The sequence below is a fragment of the Dendrobates tinctorius genome, unplaced genomic scaffold (assembly GCF_039654945.1).
Source record: "Dendrobates tinctorius isolate UK_male_01 unplaced genomic scaffold, ASM3965494v1 ptg000097l, whole genome shotgun sequence".
Lineage (NCBI taxonomy): Eukaryota > Metazoa > Chordata > Amphibia > Anura > Dendrobatidae > Dendrobates > Dendrobates tinctorius.
In genome coordinates this window covers 1,533,061-1,556,904 of record NW_027361765.1, presented here as the reverse complement: position 1 = coordinate 1,556,904, position 23,844 = coordinate 1,533,061, and the positions used below count along the sequence as shown (strand labels likewise).

At 40.4% G+C, this 23,844-nt stretch overlaps 1 protein-coding gene across 1 annotated transcript; it reads right to left on the bottom strand.

Moving 5' to 3' along the window:
• Positions 1–17,265: 17,265 nt before the first annotated feature.
• Positions 17,266–18,198, bottom strand: LOC141098971 (olfactory receptor 5J3-like). Its single transcript, XM_073587027.1, has one exon. The coding sequence runs from the start codon at positions 18,196–18,198 to the stop codon at positions 17,266–17,268; it is 933 nt and encodes a 310-aa protein (XP_073443128.1).
• Positions 18,199–23,844: the final 5,646 nt, after the last annotated feature.

Genomic DNA, 23,844 nt, shown 5'->3' with positions numbered 1-23,844 from the left:
ACCCTAACCCTAACCCTGACCCTAACCCTAACCCTGACCCTAACCCTAACCCTAACCCTAACCCTGACCCTAACCCTAACCCTAACCCTAACCCTTAACCAAACCATACCCTGATCCTAACCCTAACCTTGACCCTGACCCTAACCCTAACCCTGACCCTAACCCTAACCCTGACCCTAACCCTAACCCTGACCCTAACCATAACCCTAACCCTAACCCTTAACCAAACCATACCCTGATCCTAACCCTAACCTTGACCCTGACCCTAACCCTAACCCTAACCCTGACCCTAACCCTAACCCTAACCCTTAACCAAACCATACCCTGATCCTAACCCTAACCCTGACCCTGACCCTAACCCTAACCCTTAACCAAACCATACCCTGATCCTAACCCTAACCCTGACACTGACCCTAACCCTAACCCTAACCCTAACCCTAAACCCCCTTAACTAACCCTAACTCTAACCCAAACCCCTAAATTCCATTGTCTAAACTAATGGTAAAAAAACGCATGTGCAAAAAACGCATACATAAGCATGCCAATGCGCACATATGCTCACCATAGACTTATAATGGGTGTCTTGCTGTAAAAAAACGCATTGCGCGCGCATGCGTTTTTTTGAGGCAAGTTGGACGCCCAAAAAATGCAACAGGTTGCATTTTGTGCGCCCGAGCGCATACCGCAAAAAAACGCATGCGCGGAAAAACGCGTACAAACGCATGTGTATGCGCACATAAGCGCATCCCATGCAAAGTATAGGAAAAAAAAACGCATGCGCTATTTAGCGCTAAAATACCGTGAAAAAAAACGCAAATGTGAAACCAGCCTATGACATATATGTGAAAGAGATAATTAGTGTAAGATATATCTATCTGCTTAAAATATTTATATATATAACATATATCAAGCTATGTATAGAAGTCTTAGAAGTCTATTATCTATATCTATTTAGAATGTAACTATTATTTATATATCTATATATCTATCAATCCCAGGACCAACTTAAATAGTTTAAAGTAAGACATTTTTGTAAACGACATTTCTAGTGAAGATTTTTGGGCTATTAGGTAGCAATTGTCCTTGAAGTGGTGTATCCACCACTTTGACCCTAACGTTGCTGCGTTGCTTTACTCGGGAGAATGCAACATACAATTGTCCATGGGCAAATACAGGTTCGGGCAAAAAAATGCCAACTCGATTGAGGGTCTGTCCTTGGGATTTGTTAATGGTCATAGCAAAAGCAGGTTTTAGAGGAAACTGTCGACGTTTTAATTTAAAAGGTAACCCAGTTTCTGAAGGACACAAATCGATGCGTGGAATAAACACAATGTCTCCTTCAGCTGAGCCAGTAATCACTTTAGCCTGTATGATGTTGCGGAGTAAGGCAGTGACAATAAGGCGAGTGCAATTGCAGAGACCTTTCTTGGTGTTTAGGTTTCTTAATAGCATCACAATGGTGCTAATTTTAAGTTTTAAGAGATGTGATGGCATTCCTGATGGTGTCAGAGAGTTTAAAAATTCAACTGGGTAGTTTTCACATTCCTCTGCCTCATCAGCATCGACAGAATCATCACTTGTATATACAGTATAATCACCACTAATGCGATCCATTACTTTACAGTTCAGAAAATCGACGTCATCATTTTTCAGACATAGTATAGCATGTGATGCAGCAGTGTCGAGGCTTTGTTGGTCATTAACATCAATGCAAATATGGTCTCCAAAGATCTCGGTTACTATAGAGCCAGTGCAAAGCATGTCTGGAGGAATTTCAATGACATCCTCTCCAAGGTTATGTTCATTAGACAGCTCACCATTTCCAAGTTTAAGCAACCAAGTGCTGTATTCAGGATCAGTGGAGCGCATGTTGTTAATTAGCGGTAGTCTGGTAAAATGTTGCCAATGTTCTGAATATTTAATGCAGGAATCTACAATGTCTATTCTTGTTCCATGAGCGATGACGGGAAGACATTGTCTGAAGTCTCCTCCAAGAACAATAACTTTACCTCCAAATGGTGTTTTATTTTTTTCAGCAACATTTGTTGTCATGATGTCACGTAGAAGTCTATCTATCACATTCAATGCATGTTTTTGGACCATAGTGCACTCATCAATAATAAAAAGTTTTGTACTCTGTAAATGTTTTCCTGCATTTGTATCGTTTTTAATCCTGGAAACAGATGTTTCGTTGATCGGAATAGGTATGCCATATAGAGAGTGGATTGTTCGGCCTCCTTGTATCAAGTTAGATGCTATTCCTGTAGTTGCTGCAGGTGACACAATTTCTCCTTGTCCTCTTAAATGATGTGTAAGTAGATGGTATAGGTAGGTCTTTCCACTGCCACCAGGTCCATCGAGAAAAAAGCACTTTGGTATTAAACTGCTATTTTGTAAAGCTTCAGTAATGACATCATAGGCAAAAAGTTGCTCCTGATTAAGAGTTTCTTTCATCTCTGCAGCTTTTTTTAACTCATAATCCTTATCATATTGTTTAAGGAGTTGTTTAATATTTTTTGCTGGGCGTGGTAAATTATAATCAGCAAAAGTTTTTCCATGGACTATGAGGACATCTTGGACATCTTTCATAGCATATCCTTCACAATCGATACACTCTTCAGTGTTGCTGTGGTATGTATGACAATAGTCTTGTAAAAAATGGTCCTTAAATTCATTCCACAATTCAAGTGGATTACTGGGGGGGCCAAAAATACAGATATAAGCAAACATGTCTCTAAGTTGGGAAGGCATGTTAAGAATGCAAGCATCTGTTAAAGTATGTCTCCAGATGCTATCATCGAATAATAATCCAAGTGCTAACGCAGCATCCTTAAAGGTTTCATGCATAACTCCATTGACGGTTTTAATGCTGTCAAAACTGGTAGCAGCTTTTACATGCAGTAACAACAAATGTAAATAATAGCGTTCTTGGTCTTTCACACTAACAGTATACATTCTTCCAATAACTGTGAGACCCCCTCGTTTTCTTTGTTCCCATGTGCCTTGTTTCCAAACGTAGTGTTCTGGAATTTCGCGGTAGAAATAGTTATGTGCATTGTGGTCGATCTTATTAAGGTTGAAATACGCCATAAGTGTAGAATTGGAATTGAGCTTTTGATGGATGTTGTCTGCAGAGTCATTCTCATGAAAATAGAGTGGTTGAGAATTAGGCAGATGTACGGCTAGGCGAATGATGGCATGAGATTGTTTATGCATAGGAAAAGCAAATATCCATCATGCAGCCTCAGGTGCACTAACATATCTGGTATCCGTAAATTGGTGTGTTTCATCATGTTGGATGTTATTTTGGGAAATTTCAAGGTTGGCTTTGTCATGTCCTTTGTAAACGTATTTAAATAAATATTTTACACTTTGAATGGAAGCACATATTTCTACATTAATATGGCACTTGTATTTGGTGAGTAAAAATGGGTTATATGGAACTACCCATGAATTGTCAATCGTCTTAGAATGGTGTTCATATGTTTTGCCAATGGGTCTGCGGTAAATGGGATAGCCATCCTTTTCTTTGATGGTATATGGTTGGTTTTGTTTTGGGAAACCTTTGCTACACTTTCCAAGATCCATACAGGGAGAATTAGGATTGTGTTCTCCACAGGGACCATGAATCATGTGTTGAAGAACAATGTTATGGAGCTGAGGGTAGATTGTTTCATCAGGTATTTCAGCCCAGACTATATTGTCTATGTCCGCCTCAGTCCGTAATTTAGACAGGCTGTCAAGAATAATTAAAATATGAGCGTGTGGGAGACCACGCTTCTGAAATTCAATGACATGGACCATTGCAGTGACGTTTCCAAATAATCCACTGCTAATGTCTTTTAAGAGGGATTCCGGTTTAATTTTAAAGACACGTGCAACCAAGTCTGGTCTGTGTTCAACACGCTGCCACGGTTCTAAATGTGTAGTAATCTCATTCCACTTAGGATTACATGTCATGGTGATAAATAGATCTGGTCGACCATACTTTGTAACAATAGCCATAGCATCCTGGTAGCGCTGCTGCATGTTTCTTGGACTGCCTTCAAAAGAAGATGGTAAAATGACGGTTTTCCCAATAGGGATGCCCTTTTGAACCGATTTTTTGAGTAGATGTTCTTGAAGGAGGCAGTAATCCTCCACTTTTAAATCTTTTTGGTGTTTGCGGATGTAATGTAGGCGATTAGCTTCAATTTTGACATAAGCATCTACTAAATATTGCTGTGTTAGCTTACCACCATTGAGGAGTGGATTAAAGTAATTTCTGACAGATAACATATAGCAATAGTATTGGAGTTGAGTGATCCTCCTCGAACTTTTGCCTTGTTGTTTGAGTCCATCATGCCATCCTTGGTCTCCATAAGGGAAAAATATTGGATAGAGGAGGGCATCCAAATTGCTATGGAGAATACTAATTTGTTGTGTTTTTGGAGCTAAAGGGTTATGGGGATCAGGTTTTAAATGAATTAATATGTATCTATTGAAAGGTGGCTCACCATTGTCATTTTGAAACACGACTGCTACTTCACTGACAGTGGGATTATTGTAGCGTCGAGGGTCTTGAGTACGATCTTGTTTAATAGCCATAGTGATGTTTGGCAGGACAGTTCCGTTTTGTAGAGATTTAATTTTTTCTTGTTCTTCCACATCACGTAACATTTGATAAGCTTCCACAAAAGGATTAATAGTTTGGATTTGAAGGGCAATAATGTTCATCAATGTAGGATGACATTTTTGATTTTCTTTACATCGTAAGCGTTGTTCGTTTGCGGTAGTGGTATCGAGAATGTAAAGTTGGGCAAATGCACGTTGCTGGTCATCTGAGGGATGTAGTGTTCCAGTTCTATGATAGATCTGGCCATGTATGCGGAAACAGTATGGGCCATATCCAGGAGGTGGTGAAATATTTGCACCCATGGAGGCAAAAGCAAAGGAACTGTTAATACTTCGAATATTATCCATGAAATTTTTGCTAAATTCACTTTGCCCTTTCAGCAAATGTGTAAAGACATCAGGATATTGTAGTATGGGTACATGGACTTTACCCTTCTGACAGCAGAGCGTAAAGTTGTTATCAGAAGGTATCTCTGCTACAAAATGCAAAGCTTCGCAATGCTCACATACATGGGTCATGTCACCACAGCTGTGTTCGGTAATACTATTTTCATCATTAGTGAAAATGTGAGGTTGTAGTAGAAGTGCATGTCCAACCGATGGGGTGCGCCTAGTTTTGAGACCAACGTATATTTGTCTTGGTTGCACTTTCTGCGGGCTAACTGCAGCTTGTATGTGAAGAAACTGTGCGTTGGTATTGAATGGTGGTATTGATAGGGCAGAAACAGATTGCTGATTAGTTATGTCAGTGAACGGCATATAGGATGAAGTGTGGTAGTAACTTGTTCCACATGCTGATGTGGAAGCATCCTGTTGTGAGTCTACTAATAATGATGAGGAAGAAGCCGTCTGTTGTTGGCGGTGATGGCGTGTAGAGGCTTCTTCAGCCAATGTAATAGATTTAGAGTTAGGGGATTCGTGTGTGAGACGACGGCGTTTATAAGCCTTAATCTTGTCAAGTCGATGCTGTTTTTCCTCAGGAGTCTCATTAGCACGGCATTGTTTTTGTCGTAGTGCTAAAGCTGCTTTCCTTTCACTGGCATTGGCATACTGTGCATCGGTATTGAATGGTGGTATTGATAGGGCAGAAACAGATTGCTGATTAGTTATGTCAGTGAACGGCATATGGGATGAAGTGTAGCAGTAAATTGTTCCACATGCTGATGTGGAAGCATCCTGTTGTGAGTCTAATAATAATGATGAGGAAGAGGCCGTCTGTTGTCGGCGGTGACGGCGTGCAGAGGCTTCTTCAGCCAATCTTATGGATTTAGAGTTAGGGGATTCGTGTGTGAGGCGACGGCGTTTATAAGCCTTAATCTTCGCAAGGCGATGGTGTTTTTCCTCAGGAGTCTCATTAGCACGGCGTTGTTTTTGTCGTAGTGCTAAAGCTGCTTTCCTTTCACTGGCATTGGCATACTTTTTGTTATGACTCATGTTGGCACAGGTAAAGGAGTCTATTTGGCAGTTATCTGGCAGTGAAGAAGGCGTCCTGGAGTATTGTAGAGTAAACAGATACTAATTGACCCTGTAATTGCCCAGCAGTAGTTATGAAGTGGTAGTGGCAAATTGGCCCTGTAGTTAGACACCGGCAGAGGAGCAAGGCAGCAGTAGTTATGGCGGTAGAGGCAAATTGGCCCTGTAATTAGACACCGGCAGAGGAGCAAGGCAGCAGTAGTTATGGCGGTAGAGGCAAATTGGCCCTGTAATTAGACACCAGCAGAGGAGCAAGGCAGCAGTAGTTATGGCGGTAGAGGCAAATTGGCCCTGTAATTAGACACCGGCAGAGGAGCAAGGCAGCAGTAGTTATGGCGGTAGAGGCAAATTGGCCCTGTAATTAGACACAGGCAGTGAACAGTCAGAGGAGCAAGGCAGCAGTAGTTATGGCGGTAGAGGCAAATTGGCCCTGCAATTAGACACCGGCAGAGGAGCAAGGTAGCAGTAGTTATGGCGGTAGAGGCAAATTAGCCCTGTAATTAGACACCGGCAGAGGAGCAAGGCAGCAGTAGTTATGGCGGTAGAGGCAAATTAGCCCTGTAATTAGACACCGGCAGAGGAGCAAGGCAGCAGTAGTTATGGCGGTAGAGGCAAATTGGCCTTGTAATTAGACACCGGCAGTAAACAGGCAGATGACCAAAGCAGCAGTAGTTATGGCGATAGAGGCAAATTGGCCCTGTAATTAGACACTGGCAGAGGACAAAGGCAGCAGTAGTTATGGCAGTATAGGCAAATTGGCCCTGTAATTAGACACCGGCAGAGGACAAAGGCAGCAGTAGTTATGGCGGTATAGGCAAATTGGTCCTGTAATTAGACACCGGCAGAGGACAAAGGCAGTAGTTATGGCGGTACAGGCAAATTGGTCCAGTAATTAGACACCGGCAGTAAACAGGCATAGGACCAAGGCAGCAGTAGTTATGGTGGTACAGGCAATGCCAAGCATCCGCACAGCAAGTCGGCGTGAGGTAAATGACGCAATTTCACGAATGCAAGATGGCGTCGGCGAAATCTCGCGAGATTTCGCCGACGTCGTTAACACCTCTTGCCATGTTAACCCTCAACACACCACACCGCCTCAACACACACTCCTCTCACCATTCACCTCCACTCATGTCCACTCACTCTTTCACTCCACATACGTTCCTTTCTCTCACTCCGTTTCTCATACTCACACCGTCATCGTCGCTGCCCCGACATCTTCCTCCGCCACCGCGATCCAGGATCCAGATGTTCTCCAGGCCGCTGACATGTTCTTGCGGGACGCCATCTTGGATTTCGTGAAATCCCGCGATATTCAAGATAGCGTCGCCGCAACAACATGTCGCTGGCGTGGACGACATCGGGATCCAAAAAGATGGCGTCGGCGAAATCTCGCGAGATTACGCCGACGCCATTTTGGATCCCGATGTCGCCCACGCCAGCGACATATTCTTGCGGGACGCCATCTTGGATGTCGTGAAGTCCCGCGATATTCAAGATGGCGTCGCCGCAACAACATGTCGCTGGCATGGGCGACATCGGGATCCAAAATGACGTCGGCGTAATCTCGCGAGATTTCGCCGACGCCATCTTTTTGGATCCCGATGTCGTCCACGCCAGCGACATATTGTTGCGGCGACGCCATCTTGAATCTCGCGGGACTTCACGACATCCAAGATGGCGTCCCGCAAGAACATGTCGGCGGCCTGGAGAACGTCTGGATCCTGGATCGCGGCGGCGGAGGAAGATGTCGGGGCAGCGACGATGACGGTGTGAGTATGAGAAACGGAGTGAGAGAAAGGAACGTATGTGGAGTGAAAGAGTGAGTGGACATGAGTGGAGGTGAAAGGTGAGAGGAGTGTGTGTTGAGGCGGTGTGGTGTGTTGAGGGTTAACATGTGCGTGTGTGTGTGTGGTGACGTCACCGGTTACAACTAGACAGAAGTTGTTACAACCGGAAGCTGGTTAGGGCATTTATTATTATAGATTAATAGTATGCAGTGGAAATTAGTGTGACTAGTAATCTAGTAATATCATTAAGAAAACATTGAATTTTGTTTATAGACTTAAAATTAAAACAGATACATAAAATAATCTTTATAAAAAGAAATTTGTAAATCAATTATATTAAATTGATGGAGTGGTATTTGAACACGGTAGTTTTTTGCACTAGGTCTTTCTATAAATTTCTTTATAAGTGCGTTTTACAGACTACTATTTCATAATGACAATAACTAGTTCTAGGATGTATTAACCCCTTAACCCTCAAGGGTGGTTTGCACGTTAATGACTGAGCCAATTTTTACAATTCTGACTACTGTCCGTTTATGAGGTAATAACTCTGGAACGCTTCCATGGATCCTGGTGATTCTGAGACTGTTTTCTCATGATATATTGTACATCATGTTAGTGACAAGATTTATTTGCTATAACTTGCGTTTATTTGTGGAAAAAATGGAAATTTGGCAAAAATTTTGAAAATTTTGCAATTTTCCAAATTTGAATTTTCATCAAAGATATGACACACAAAATACTTAATAAGTAACATTTCCCACATGTTTACTTTACATCAGCACAATTTTGGAACCAAAATATTTTTTTGTTAGGAAGTTATAAGGGTTAAAAGTTAATCAGCGATTTTTCATTTTTGCAACACCATTTTTGTTAGAGACCACAGCACATTTGAAGTCACGTTGAGGAGTCTATATGATAGAAAATACCCAAAAGTTACACCATTATAAAAACTGCACCCCTCAAGGTGCTGAAAACCACATTCAAAAAGTTTATTAACCCTTCAGGTGCTTCACAGGAATTTTTTGAATGAATAAATGAATATTTAACTTTTTTTTACAAACAGATTAGTTCAGGTCCAATTTTTTTTATTTTACCAAGGGTAGCAGGAGAAATTGGACTGCAAAAGATATTGTGCAATTTGTTCTAAGTACGCTGATACCCCATATGTGGGGGGAACCACTGTTTTGGCGCATGGCAGAGCACAGAAGGGAGCGAGCGCCGTTTGACTTTTTCACCGCAAAATTGCCTGGAATTGAGATCGAATCCCATGCGTGTTTGGAGAGCCCCTGATGTGCCTAAAGTGTGGACACTCCCCACAAATGACACTATTTTGGAAACTAGACCACGCAAGGAACTTATCTAGATGTGTGGTGAGAACTTTGAACCCCCAAGGGCTTCACAGAAGTTTATAACATACAGCTGTAAAATTAAAAAATCATATTTTTTCCACAAAAATGATCTTTTCACCCCCAATTTTTATTTTCCCAAGGGAAACAGGACCCCAAACGTTATTGTGAAATTTGTCCTGAGTACGCGGATACCCCAAATGTGGGGGTAAGCCACTGTTTGAGCGCATGGCAGAGCTCAGAAGAGAAGGAGGGCCGTTTGACTTTTTCAACGCGAAATTGGCTGGAATTGAGATTGGACGCCATGGAGCACTTTGAACCCCCAAGTGCTTCACAGAAGTTTATAACGCCCGGGCATGAAAATAAAACAACATATTTTTTCCACAAACATGGTCTTTTAGTCCCCAATTTTTTATTTTCCCAAGGGTAACAGGAGGCATTGGACCCCAAATGTTGTTGTCCAATTTGTCCTGAGTATGCTGATATCCTACATGTGGGAGAAAACTACTGTATGTGCACATGTCGGGGCTCGGAAGGGAAGTAGTGACGTTTTGGATTGCAGACTTTGATGGAATGGTCTTCGGGCGTCATGTCACATTTGGAGAGCCCCTGATGTGCCTAAACAGTGAAAAAAAACCAATTCTAACTCCAACCCTAACCCCAAGACACCCCTAGTATTCCAACACAAAAAGTCTCTTTAATGTGTTATCTTTACACATAAAAGTCCAATCCATGCAAATGCATATAACTTCAGTGAATATAGCTAGTATCCATTTCACCAATTGCAGAATATATATTATACGGCAACGTTCATTTTACAGACACTAAACATGCCAGGCTTCCTCTGACTAGTTCCCATGGGTGTCTATGCGCCGTATCCAAGACTCTATTCACACAGCATTACATGTTGCAGGCACTACACATGCTAATCCTCCTCTGACTAGTTCCCGTGGGTGTCTTGCACAGCTGCATCACAGTCTCTTTACTCACACAACCATACACAGTCCAGGATATCCTCTGGATCTCAGCTGGGCACCTTATCCACCTGTTTTGCAATCGTTACAAATGTCAGTCTTCTTTCGTTCACAGGACATCCACCTCTGGTTCACCTCCGGGCACAGGACTGTCTACACCTGAGACCAGTCACCATGGACGACTAGCATCTCTGTGTACACTGCAGGTTCCCAGGCCTCACTCTGGCCCTGAAACACCTGAGACTCACTAAAGCACTCACTCAGATCTTTCTAACCCTTTACTACAGGGTTTTTGTTACAGAAACCTGTGGCTTCCAGCCACATGGAAAACCTGGGTCCAGAATGGAACAGACTGCACCAACTACTATTCTGCAGTCTGTTTCAAACACAAAATTCAGAGCAGGTTTTCCGCACTTCTGCCTTGGACACTAACATGTCCAAGACTAACACTCACTTCTATTATCAGTCTTCATTGCAGTCACAGCTATGCCCGTGGCTGCCATGTACACCTATGGCCTTCATACACCTCCGTGCATATCCCGGGGAGACTACACAGCGACCTCTACCTGTGACATCACACACTACTTCACGATTGCAATCCCAGCAATGCCTGTGACCGCAATGCATTCCCATAGCCTCAATACACCTCTGTGCATATCCTGGAGAGAACATACAGTGCCCTCTAGCTGTAACAGGGGTCACCGCCTTACCATATATACATACTGTATACACATTAGATATTTATTATACGGGGCTTTGCGTGTGTAGTGAGTGTGGCTGTGTTTTAGTGGGCGTGGCTTGATACACACACATACATACATACACTCATTTATTTATATATATATATGAAGTTGGTTTTATATGTGACTACCAACTAGAAACTAGTGAAACTGAAAACTCATCCCAATAGTCATGTGGGATGCAACCCATGTAGGGGGTGGCCAATTAAAGCCTGGGGAGAAATGTGAGGGGGTGAGATATGATGTCTTTCTTGCTTCCTTTCCTCTGATTGTCACTCCTATTCTATTGTGTATATGTTGCTACGTTATAATGTTTATGATTAATGTCTGTGGTACTGCTACATAGAAATATGTATTATCGCTAGTCTCTAATGGCATTGCCACATGTATGTGTTACCATTGTGTAGAAAGTTGTAACATATTGTCTTGTGTTTTTGTATTATATGATTGTATAATATAATGTGCTTGTTGTCATGTACAGTTAGGGTATGTCAGTGCATCCATTTGGGGACATTAGAGGAGGGCACTTTAGTGTATAGTTTACATAGCCATGGGTAAGTGTAGTTCTGTTGCGAGCCACTAGATAGGGGCACACTAGTGAGCTCTATAGGTATAGCTGATAGGACGTTCATAGAGGGTTAAGCATAGGAGGGGCTGTCAGGTAGTAAGCGGGGACCTCGTAGGAAGTTAGGTGAGATGGGGCCAGAGTGTCCTAGAGTGCCCGGACAGCTTGGCAGCCATGCAACGTTCAAGCACTGCAGCCAACATTACCCACGGCCACTTTGTGTCACAGCAGTGGGCCAGTACAGAAACGGAAGGATGTGGTGACTTGTCGCCTGGGCTGATGCTTTTAGGGCAGGAGTCAGCTGGACAGATGAAGTGACAGAAGCTGGGACTTCGACAAGTTTGGTACAGATGGGCCGGATGCTTTACCAGAGGCAACCAAACCTGGTGACTGATGATTTTGAGTCTGGGGCAAAAAAGGCAGAAGGAATTGTCATCATGGCAAGGTTTGGCTGGGAAGGAACTGGAAAGCAGTTTAGGACAGTTCGGTCCAGGTGTGTACTGCACAGAACTAACAGCCAGGAAGGGAAAGATGAGGAAACAAGCAAATGTCACAATGTACCAACTGTGGATGTAACGTGCAAAATACTCAGTAAAGAAAGTGTTAAAGTTGACTTGGACTGTGTCTCCATTGCTGGGGATCCCTTGAAAGAGGGACCATTAACGCCTGGGAAGTGCCCAGAGGAAACTGATCCTGGAGATGCAGGTATGCAGAAGAGAACAGTACATTTTTCTGCAGGGGAAGGACTGGACATGAATATAGCAATTGTTCAGGTCATGGCTACAGTCCTGTCCCTCCCTTGCAGAAAGATGACCTGACTGCTCCATTGTCACCTGATTTGAGCAATATATATTTCTTCACCCTGGGTTTACCTCCATACCATATAAATTTATTCATTTGGATGGTGAATTTTTTTATAAGATGTAAAGAGAGAGGCATGGGGACATTTCTATATAAAAATAATATTTTAGGAAGGCAGAGCATCTTGTATAGAAGTATTCTGCCTAACCATGTGGCAGGGGTCTTTGATAAATCTTTGAGTCTCTTCTCCAAATCTTAGAGAAGGTGGTTTGAATTTACTTCACTGATCTCATGTAGCCTGGCGGTCAACCATATCCCAAGGTAGGGCATTTCTTTACAATCCCAAATAAAGGGATATTTGTTTTTTAAGTATTGTCTAGTTGGGAGTGGAATAAAGAATGATAGGACGTTGGGTTTTTTTATATTTAACTTATAAAAGGAAACAGAACCGAATGATTCAATGATGTCCCAGATTTGCTCTAGTGAACCGACTGGATCAGTCAGAGTAAGAATGATGTCGTCTGCATACATGCTGATTTTGTGTTCTACATTCCCCAACTTAATTCCCTTCACTTCCTCCACTCCTCTGATCATCTGAGCCAAAGGTTCTAGGCTCAAGATAAAGATAATCGGGGACAGAGGGCAACCCTGTCTCGTACCGTTTGTGATAATGAATTTATCAGATATAGTGTTATTGACCAGCACTGAAGCAGAAGGGTTAGAATACAAGGTCTTGATACTATTAATGAGATCTCTACCAAAGCCCATTTTTTCTAGAACTAGGAAGGCGAAGTCCCAATTTAGTCGGTCAAACGCCTTCTCAGCATCTAATGCTACAAAGGTACTGGGAATCTGTTTCTCCTTGCATAGAGACATTAGGTGCAGCACATATCTAGTGCTGTCACATGTCTGCCGATTCCTCTCAAACCCGATTTGATTAGGGTGGACAAGATGGGGTAACATTTCTTGTAGTCTGTCAGCCAGGATTTTTGCATATATTTTGGCATCTACATTTAATAATGAAATTGGCCTATAGTTTTCTATTTTAGTAGAGTCTTTATCTGGTTTTGGAATGACCACTATGGTTGCATTTAATAGGTCTGTACTGCAGCTCCCCTTAGTTTTAATAAAATTTAGGGTTTCTGTCAAATGGGGTAGTAAAAATTCTTGAAATTGTTTATAGTATTCTATGGAGAAGCCATCTGGGCCAGGGGCTTTATTGTCTTTAAGGTTTTTGATAGTGAAAGAGACTTCTCCCTTACTAAAAGGTAAGTCTAAAAAAAATATTGCCAGATCTTGAAGCCTATTACTTCGCTACCATAGTGGAACTCACAAAATCATGGTTCAATAATCAGGAAAACCTGGAGTGGCCTAGAATGGAATTAGAGCTGATGCCTGATAGGGAACCATTGCTCTACATTTGTCACTTTCTCAGAAACAAACAAAGGATAAAAGATATTACAAATCCAATAAGTCGTACTTCTATCACCTGCTGGTCCCATTTTCACAAGAAGAAATTTAACAATTTTTTATACTCAGCCAGTTTTCTAAAAATCCCATATTTGCTACCGATCAGACCCTCACTACGACCTTACTTTGATAATTGGTCTAAAACAACAATCACCCACACGGAGGACCTCTTTGTGGGCAACAAATTAATGTCTTTTCAAATGGTTAAGACCAAATTTAACATTCCCAACACTGAATATATGGCATATCTCCTCCTCAAAGAGGAATATAATAAGAAAAAAAAAGAACTCTCTTCAAATATTTTGTTTAATAATACCATATGTAATTTTTTTAGGAATCCCCCACCCAGACACAAAAGCTACATACAAGCTCTATATTCTATTTTAACAAATAAATACACATTCTCAAATAGAGACTGTTTCGAAAGGTGGCAGAATAATCTACAAACACAGATATCTATGACACAATGGACTGCTTCCTTTAAAGCAGCTCACAAAGCTACTAAGTGTATGAACATTTTGGAAACTCATTTTAAAATTATACACAGATATTATCTTACTCCAGCTAGACTCAGACATTTTACAAGTGACAACCTGGGTCTGTGCTGGAGAAATTGTGGTAACTTAGCTGATATTAAGCAAATTTTTTGGGACTGCCCCTGTCTGAAAACATACTGGATTAAGGTTTTCGGGTTAATTTCATTACTGTGCAAACGCTCTATTCGCCCCTGTCCAGTATTGGCTCTACTGCTGATTGACCTTAAACAATATAAAAAAAACAGATTCCTGTTGGCTCATGTATTGATGTCAGCATCATATCTTATAGCGAAGGGTTGGAACAATATACGACACCCTGACGTCAAGACATTGATAATGCTAGTGGAACAACATTGTACATATGAAAAAATTTTTTACATGAACAATCTTACTCTGGAGCTATACAAAGACAGGTGGGGCACATGGATAGAGCAAAAATCTAAAATTGATGACTTTCTCATTATAGAATGTTAGCTCTTTAGAACTATATTGATGACTACTTCTGATACCTACATTGCCTGATTTGATGTATTATATATATGTTATATTTTTTACTATGCACAAGTTGTGTTGTGCTAAACCTGTTCTGTTATAAAAATGACTGTCTATAGAGACATATGTTGTTGTCTCACCTACTGTATGTAATATAATTTTCAACTATGGAAAAACCTCAATAAAAACATTGTTTAAGAAAGATGACCTGACTGGAAAGGAATGAAGAGACCACTCTTATACTAGGAAACAGGAGCAGTGACGGTGGGACAGGCATGAAGAGGACCAAGGATAAGTAATTTTACATGTTTATTACTGTTTTTTGTATCCATTCCCAGTCATAAGAATTCAGAAAAATGTTGGTGATAAAATTGTAGAGAATTTGATTAGTTTAATATTAATTTGCTCATTTCTAATAAATTTCCTACTGCAAGCATAGATGCAAATTCTTCCAATATACATACACTGATTTTTACCTTTTTAGATCCATTAATGTGCAAATGCAGGCATAGGCAGCATCCATATACTGCATGGCGTACATTTTGTGTTGACAGTCTTATAGCACAAAATAGACATATAGTTGCATATGTTGGTATATGTGTTTGTCAAAAAAAATTTAACTGGTAATGCAAACATAGCCATCAAACCAAAACCTCAGGATGGTAAGTAAAAGAAAACATTCATGAAATATAAACTGACCACTCATTTGAGCATTTAGAGTCATCTCATTTTATTTGATACAGGACTTTTCTCATCATTATAGTCTGTTTTTTTAATTTAATTTAATTTAGTCCTGGCTACATTTGGATATACAGTTGAAACCAGAAGTTTACATACACTATATAAAAAGACATATATGCATGTTTTTCTGACATATCTGACATTAAATCAGCATAAACCTTTCCCGTTTTAGGCCAATTAGGATTACAATAATTATTAATATTTGCCAAATGCCAGAATAATAAGAGAGAGAATGTTTTAAGGCATTTTTATTTCTCACTGCAAAGTCAAAAGTTTACACACACTAAGACTACTATGCCTTTAAACAATTTTGGACTGCTCATATGATGGTGTCATGTGTTTGGAAGCTTCTGGCAACATCTGAGTTGATCAGAGACACACATGTGGATGTATTTTAATGCACACCTGAAACACACTGCTTCTTTGTGTAGCATCATGGTAAAGTCTAAAGAAATACAAGCAAAGATATCAGGAAGAGAACTGTGGACTTTCACAAGTCTGGCTTATCCTTGGGTAGAATTTCAATATACCTGGAAGTTCTTCACTCATTGGTACAAACAATTATATTCAAGTACAAACAAGATGGGAATGTCCAACCATCATATCACTCAGGAAGAAGACGGGTTCTGTGTCCCAGAGATGAACGTGCTTTGGTCCGACTGTGCTTATCAACCCAAGGACAAAAGCCAAAGACCTTGTGAAAATGATGGCAGAATCTGATAAGATTGTGTCAATATCCATAGTGAAACGAGTACTGTATCAACACGGGCTGAAAGGCCACTCTGCCAGGAAGAAGCCATTACTCCAAGAGAAATATAAAAAAGCCAGATTAATGTTTGCAAATGCACACAGGAACAAAGACCTTAATTTCTGGAGATTTGTCATGTGGTCTGATGAAACTGAAATTGAACATTTTTGGGCATAATGACAATCGCTACATTTGGAGGAAAAAGGGAGAAGCTTGGAAACCTAAGAACACCATCCCAACTGTGAAACACGGGGGTGGCAGCATCATGTTGTGAGGATGTTTTTCTGCACGAGGGACTGGTGCACTTCACAAAATAGATGGGATCATGAGAAAAGAAGATTATATGTCAATACTGAGGCAACATCTCAAGACATCAGCCAGGAAGTTAAAGCTTTGGTGAAAATGGGTCTTCAAATGGACAATGACCTGAAGCATGCTGCCAAATAGTAGCAAAGTGGCTGGATAACAAAGTCAATGTTTTGGAGTCGCCATCACAAAGCCCTGACCTATTGAAAATTTATGGGCAAATATAAAACGGCAGGTGCGAGCAAGGCGACCTACAAACCTGGATCAGTTAAACCAGTTTTGTCAGGAGTAATGGGCCCAAATTTTTACCAACTATTGAGAGAAGCTTGTGGAAGGATATCTTAAAGGGAATCTATCACCCCTTTTTCGATTATATTTCGAAAAAAGAGGTGACAGATTCCCTTTAAATGTTTGACCCAAGTCATTTTCACAGTGGTACCAAATGCTAATGAAATGTATGTAAACTTTTGACTTTGCAGTAAGTAATAAAAATGGCTTAAAACATTCTCTCTCTCCCATTATTATTGGTTTATTCTGATTTCATGTCAGATATTGAGAAAAACATGCATATATGGCTTTTTATATAGTGTATGTAAACTTGTAGTTTCAACTGTATATGCAGCAAAGCTGACATCATGTGATACAGTCATTGTGGCTCTGCTATCTCTATACACATCGAATCCTATTTATGTTAAGTTGCACCAGAGCTTTTTTAACATCCTGATTTCTTAAACTATAGACCATGGGATTCAACATAGGTATTACTACTGTATAGAACACTGACAAAACCCAGTCCTGATCCACTGCATATGCAGAATTTGGTCGCAAGTACATAAAGAAAACTGGGCAGTAGAATAAGGCTACACAAGTAAAATGAGAAGCACAAGTAGATAAAGACTTGATCCTACCTCCAGATGAACTAATTCTAATTATGGCAAATATAATGTAGACATATGATATCACAATACATAAAAAAGAGCCTACTTCAATAGAACCAGCAAAAACAAATAAGAAAACTTGGTTAAGAAATGTATCTTTACATGAAAGTCTTAGGATGGGATTGATATCACAATAGAAATGGTTGACACGATTAGACCGACAGAACGGGAGGCTAAATGCAGCACATGTATGAATTAATGAATTAACACAACCAGCCACATACACTGAGATAACACATTTAACACACTTCACATTGTTCATAATGACTGTATAGTACAGCGGTTTACATATAGCTACATATCGGTCATAAGCCATCACTGCAAGTATCATCCCTTCTGTGCTCGCCAGGTCAATGAATAGAAACATTTGTATTGCACAAGCGATAATGGAGATCGTTCTGATTTCAGAGAAGATGTTGGCAATAATATTGGGTGTAATAGTTGATGAATAAAGGACATCTAGAAGTGATAAATTCATAAGGAAGAAGTACATTGGTGTCTGCAATCGGGGAGTTACTCTAATTAATACAATGATCATAAGGTTTCCCAGCAAAGTTATCATGTAGACTAATAGGCAGAGCAGAAAGAGAGGAAGCTGGAGGTCTGGGTTGGACGAGAGACCTGAGAGAATAAATTCTGTGACAAATGTTTCATTCTTCATTTTTGTGGTTCCATGTGTCAGCGTGATATGAAACTTAACATTATGTTTTCTACAAAATCTGCAATTATATGTAGATTCAGAAACAAGCAGCACAAATACTTCAAGGCAGCTAAAAGCATAGAATGCTGTCTGCAAACACGACTTTTATAAAGCATTTCGTTGAAGCTCTTGAGCTGCACAATCTGAGAGCTGCATTGTTCCAAGAGGATTTATTATTTCTAATTGTCCCATAATTAATCATTAATGATTTATTTTGTTGTCTGTATTTGTCCCAGAAATCTACAGAGAAATGAATAGAATTTACTGCAGAAGATTCAGCTTCAAGTCCCTATAGATAGAGGTCCTAGCAATTGTTATGGTGCCCAACAATTAGAGGTCAGGCACAATTAGAAATAATGGAAATCTTGAGTGGAGAAATTATGCAGATCACTGAGAGACTAAAGAAACGAGGAAAAGACACATAGGTTCGTTTGAAGTTCAAATAATGATAAGCTTTCAAGTTTTTCCACTGCAACCAATGCATTTGGGACCCCATGTAAAAAGTTCCCTCGAAATTAAAATAAATGTTAGTGTGAACCTTGCTTTAATCATTCTTTTCATTTGCACAAATACAAAATAGATGGTTAGGCCCTAAACCAATTAAATGGATCATTCTAGGCTTCTTAGAATAACAACATAAGCTACTAAACATCGCTTTTTGACTAATGGTCACATAATTTACCCTTTATAAAAATAAAAAAACAGATTTAAAAAAAATCTTGTTATGTAATTTCTACAATTAGTACTAGAGAAATGGAAACATGAAAGCATATGGCTCCGATTCATAATTTGAGGATTTTTTTAAGTCACTTTCATTCTTTCTTTTCTGGTATTAGCTGCCATTTTTGGCTCCAAATTCGTCAAAAAACCAGGGGAAGAGTCTTGAGGAGATCATTTGCATATTCCCAGTGCCTTCTGGGATAAGTGAATAGTCTCCGCGAGCTCAACAATCACTGGGTTTTGGCCGTTGCAACTGAAAAGAGGAAATAGGAAAACCAGGGGAAGAGTCTTGAGGAGATCATTTGCATATTCCCAGTGCCTTCTGAGATAAGTGAAGAGTCTCCGCGAGCTCAACAATCACTGGGTTTTGGCCGTTGCAGCTGAAAAGAGGAAATAGGAAAACCATTTTGGCTCATCTTTCATTGTTTTTAAGAGATCTCAATATGGAAGAGGCCAGGAGCGATTTGGTGAGCTGCATTTCGTGCTACATGTTCACTGACTTACCAGTGGAAAAGCCAAACTTCACATGCCACAAATGCAAGCTTGTGTCCCTGTTGGAGGAAAAGTTGCAAAATCTCGAAGAGAGGTTAGCTACGTTGAAGATCATTAAGGAAGGTGAAGAGTTCTTGGACAGAGCAGAATTATCTCTTCATGTTACAGAAAGAGAAGAAATTCGAAGTGCACCTGAAGAAACAGAGGAATGGAGACATGTGACCCAGAGAAGCAGGAGGATCAAGAGGCAGTCAGCACCCATACTGCTCAGGAACCAGTACCAGGCTCTCACGCAGGAAAATGATGAAGAAATACATCAGGATAAGACTTTGCCAACAAACAGCAATCTTGTACGCCTTCAGAATCCACCTGGATGGAGAAAGAAAAATGTTGTGAAGAAGAAACGGAAAGTGGTGGTCATGGGGGATTCCCTGTTGAGAGGATCAGAGGCCGCTATCTGCAGACACGATATAACCTCAAGGGAAATGTGCTGTCTTCCAGGTGCAAAAATTAAAGATGTGTCTGACAGGATATCAGGACTCTTCAGACCTACAGATGACTACCCATTCCTGCTACTACATGTGGGGACAAATGACACCGCAAGAAACGACCTGGAAACCATCTGCAGAGACTTTGAAGACTTAGGCAAGAAAGTGAAAGAACTGGGAGCGCAGGTGGTCTTCTCTTCCATCCTCCCAGTGGATGGCCATGGAACAAGGAGGTGGAATAAGATTCTGCAGGTGAACAACTGGCTACGTCGATGGTGCCGTCAGCAAAGATTTGGATTTCTGGATCACGGAGTGAATTACTTATATGATGGACTACTTGCTAGAGATGGGGTGCACCTTACGAAGACTGGAAAACATGTATTTGGTAGTCGCCTTGCTACACTTGTAAGGAGAGCTTTAAACTAGAACAACACGGGAAGGGAAGCAAAAGACCAGAAAAAGCCATACACCTGACAAATGCTATTGAGAACTCTGCTATTAGAAGTGAAAAGGAAGAACAAAGACAAAAGAATCTAATTAATAAAAATATTGGAGAAAGAGAAACCAATCACAAACTAAAATGTTTCTATACTAATGCACAAAGCATGGGCAACAAACAAGGAGAATTGGAACTACTAACGCAGGAAAAGAAATATGATGTCATTGGAATCACTGAAACTTGGTGGGACGATACACATGATTGGAATACAAGACTAGAAGGATACAACTTATTTGCAAGAAACAGACTTGATAAACGAGGAGGAGGTGTCGCCTTGTATGTTAGAAACGCGTATATCTGCACAGAGATTGAAGCTTCAGAGACTGGGAGTTCTGTGGAAACTGTTTGGGTAAGAATACAAGGACAGAACAATGGAAAGGACACCATTGTAGGCATTTACTACAGGCCGCCTGTGCAAGCTGAAGATATGGATGAACTCTTTATGCATCAAATGGCCAAGTTCTCCAAAAAATATGACATAGTTGTCATGGGAGATTTCAACTATCCAGACATTTGTTGGGAATCTCTCTCAGGCAAAACTAACAGGTCAAGGAAATTCTTATCCCCTCTTGCTGACAACTTTATCTTCCAAAAGGTAGGGGAGAAAACAAGGGGAACTGCTACCTTGGATCTAATCCTTATAAACAGGGAGGAAATGGTTGAGGAGGTAAAAGTGGCTGGGACCCTAGGAGGTAGCGACCATGCTATTTTAGAATTTTGGATAACTAGAGGAGGAAGACCTGTGAAGACTCAGACGTCAAGGTTAGATTTCAGAAAGGCAGATTTTAAGGGATTCAGAAAGAGAATTGGAGGGATCCAATGGCTGGATATCCTTAAAGACAAAAATGTCCAGGAAGGATGGGAAATCTTGAAAAATGAAATTCTCAAAGCACAGTTGTTAACAATTCCGAAAAGAGGGAAGAATAGGAAGCATTTAAGGAAACCAGGATGGATGAACACAGAACTTAAGCACATGCTAAAAAGGAAGAAAAAAATGTTTATAAAATGGAAAGAGGGAGGCATATCTAAAGAAGAATATAATGCTGAATGCTGTCTGCAGAACCTGCAGGGCACAAATCAGATTAGCTAAAGCTGAAAATGAATTGAGGCTTGCAAGAGATGTCAAAAGCAATAATAAAGGATTTTGGGGATATGTCAAAAGTAAAAGAAAAGTCAAAGATGCTATAGGATTTTTACAGGATGAAAATGATGAAATGGTAAGACAGGATGTTGAGTAGGCTGAACTTTTAAATTCCTATTTTGCATCTGTTTTCTCTCAGAAAGGAAATGTAACATCAACTGTTCTTCACTGTCCTATTAAGGGAATAGAAGAATCCAGGATATCTATAAACAGAAAGATAGTGAGGAAACACTTAGCTAACATAAATGAATTCATGTCTCCAGGTCCAGATGAATTACACCCCAGAGTACTGAAGGAGATAGCAGAAGAAATTTTTGAACCCCTCTACATAATCTTTGAAAATTCTTGGAGAACAGGAGAAGTGCAAGAAGACTGGAGAAGAGCAAATGTTGTTCCTATCTTCAAAAAGGGGAAGAAGGTGGACCCAGGCAACTATAGGCCGGTGAGTCTGACTTCTATACCAGGAAAGATCTTTGAACAAATTATTAAACAACATGTATGTCAGTACCTGGATAAGAATGCAGTGATTAAACAGAGTCAGCATGGGTTTGTAACTAATAAGTCATGTCAGACTAACTTAATTTCCTTCTATGACGGAATCACTGATTGGGTGGATCAAGGAAATGCTGTAGATATAGTATATCTTGACTTCAGCAAAGCATTTGACAAAGTCTCTCATACAATCCTTATTGAAAAAATGACTAAGTATGGAATGGACAAGGCAACTGTTAGGTGGATTCATAACTGGCTTAGTGATCTGACCCAGAGAGTGGTCGTAAATGGCTGCACATCCAGTTGGAAGAATGTCTCAAGTGGGGTACCACAGGGCTCTGTCCTGGGCCCTGTATTGTTCAACAGCTTTATCAACGATTTAGATGAAGGAATTGAGGGTAAACTGATTAAATTTGCTGATGACACAAGCTAGGAGGGATAGCTAATACTAGAGAAGAGAGAGAGAGGATTCAAAAAGATATAAATAAACTGGAGGAGTGGGCAGCAACTAACAGAATGGTTTTTAACAGGGAGAAATGCAAAGTACTACATCTGGGCAATAAAAATGAAAAAAGCATATACAGAATGGGAGGAATAGGGCTAAGTGACAGCACATGTGAAAAAAACTTGGGTATACTAATAGATCACAGACTGAATATGAGTCAACAGTGTGATGCAGCAGCAAAAAAGGCAAATGCAATTCTAGGATGTATTAACAGAAGCATACAGTCTAGATCACGTGAAGTCATTATTTCCCTCTACTCCTCTTTGGTCAGACCTCATCTGGAATATTGTGTCCAGTTTTGGGCACCACATTTTAAAAAAGACATCAACAAACTGGAGCAAGTTCAGAAAAGAGCGACCAGAATGGTGACCGGTCTGCAAACCCTGTCTTATGAGGAAAGGTTGCAGGATTTGGGAATGTTTTGTTTGCAAAAGAGAAGACTGAGAGGAGACTTAATAGCTGTCTACAAATATCTAAAGGGCTGTCACATTGTAGAAGGATCAACTTTATTCTCATTTGCACAAGGAAAGACTAGAAGCAATGGGATGAAACTGAATGGGAGGAGACACAGATTAGATATTAGAAAAAACTTTTTGACAGTTAGAGTGATCAATGAGTGGAACAGGCTGCCACGAGAAGTGGTGAGTTCTCCTTCAATGGAAGTCTTCAAACAGAGGCTGGACAGACATCTGACTGGGATGATTTAGCGAATCCTGCTTTGAGCAGGGGGTTGGACCAGATGGCCCAGGAGGTCCCTTCCAACTCTACGATTCTATGATTCTATGATTCTAAAATGGTACATATGATTTCATGAATTTGGTGCATCTGGCGAAGTTTTTGTCCTATGCTGTAAAGATACGAGATGTGCAGCATCTGAAACAACGGATACTAGAAGCTTGTGCTAGCATTTCTTCTGCGGTGTTGCTATCAGTGTTTCAAGAGTGGGAGAAGAGGGTTGCATTGACAATCCAACACAATGGGCAGCACTTTGAACACATTTTATAAGTGGTCATAAACTTGTAAATAACTCATGAAAGAATAAAGTTACGCTAAAACCAAGCTCACCATTGTTTTTCTTGTGAAATTCTCAATAAGTTTGATGTGTCACATGACCCTCTTCCTATTGGAAAAAATAAAGTTGGATCCAAAATGATTAGGTGTAACCATATAAATGGTCCACCCTGTAGTGATGAGCGAATGTGTTAAAAAAAAAGATCTCCAAACATAAAATTCGAATTTGTGATCAGAAACACAAGCAAAATTGTGTAAA

Bases quoted from the DNA above. Each gene is read 5' to 3' on its own strand.
- LOC141098971 (XM_073587027.1), bottom strand. From the start codon at position 18,198: ATGAAGAATGAAACATTTGTCACAGAATTTATTCTCTCAGGTCTCTCG.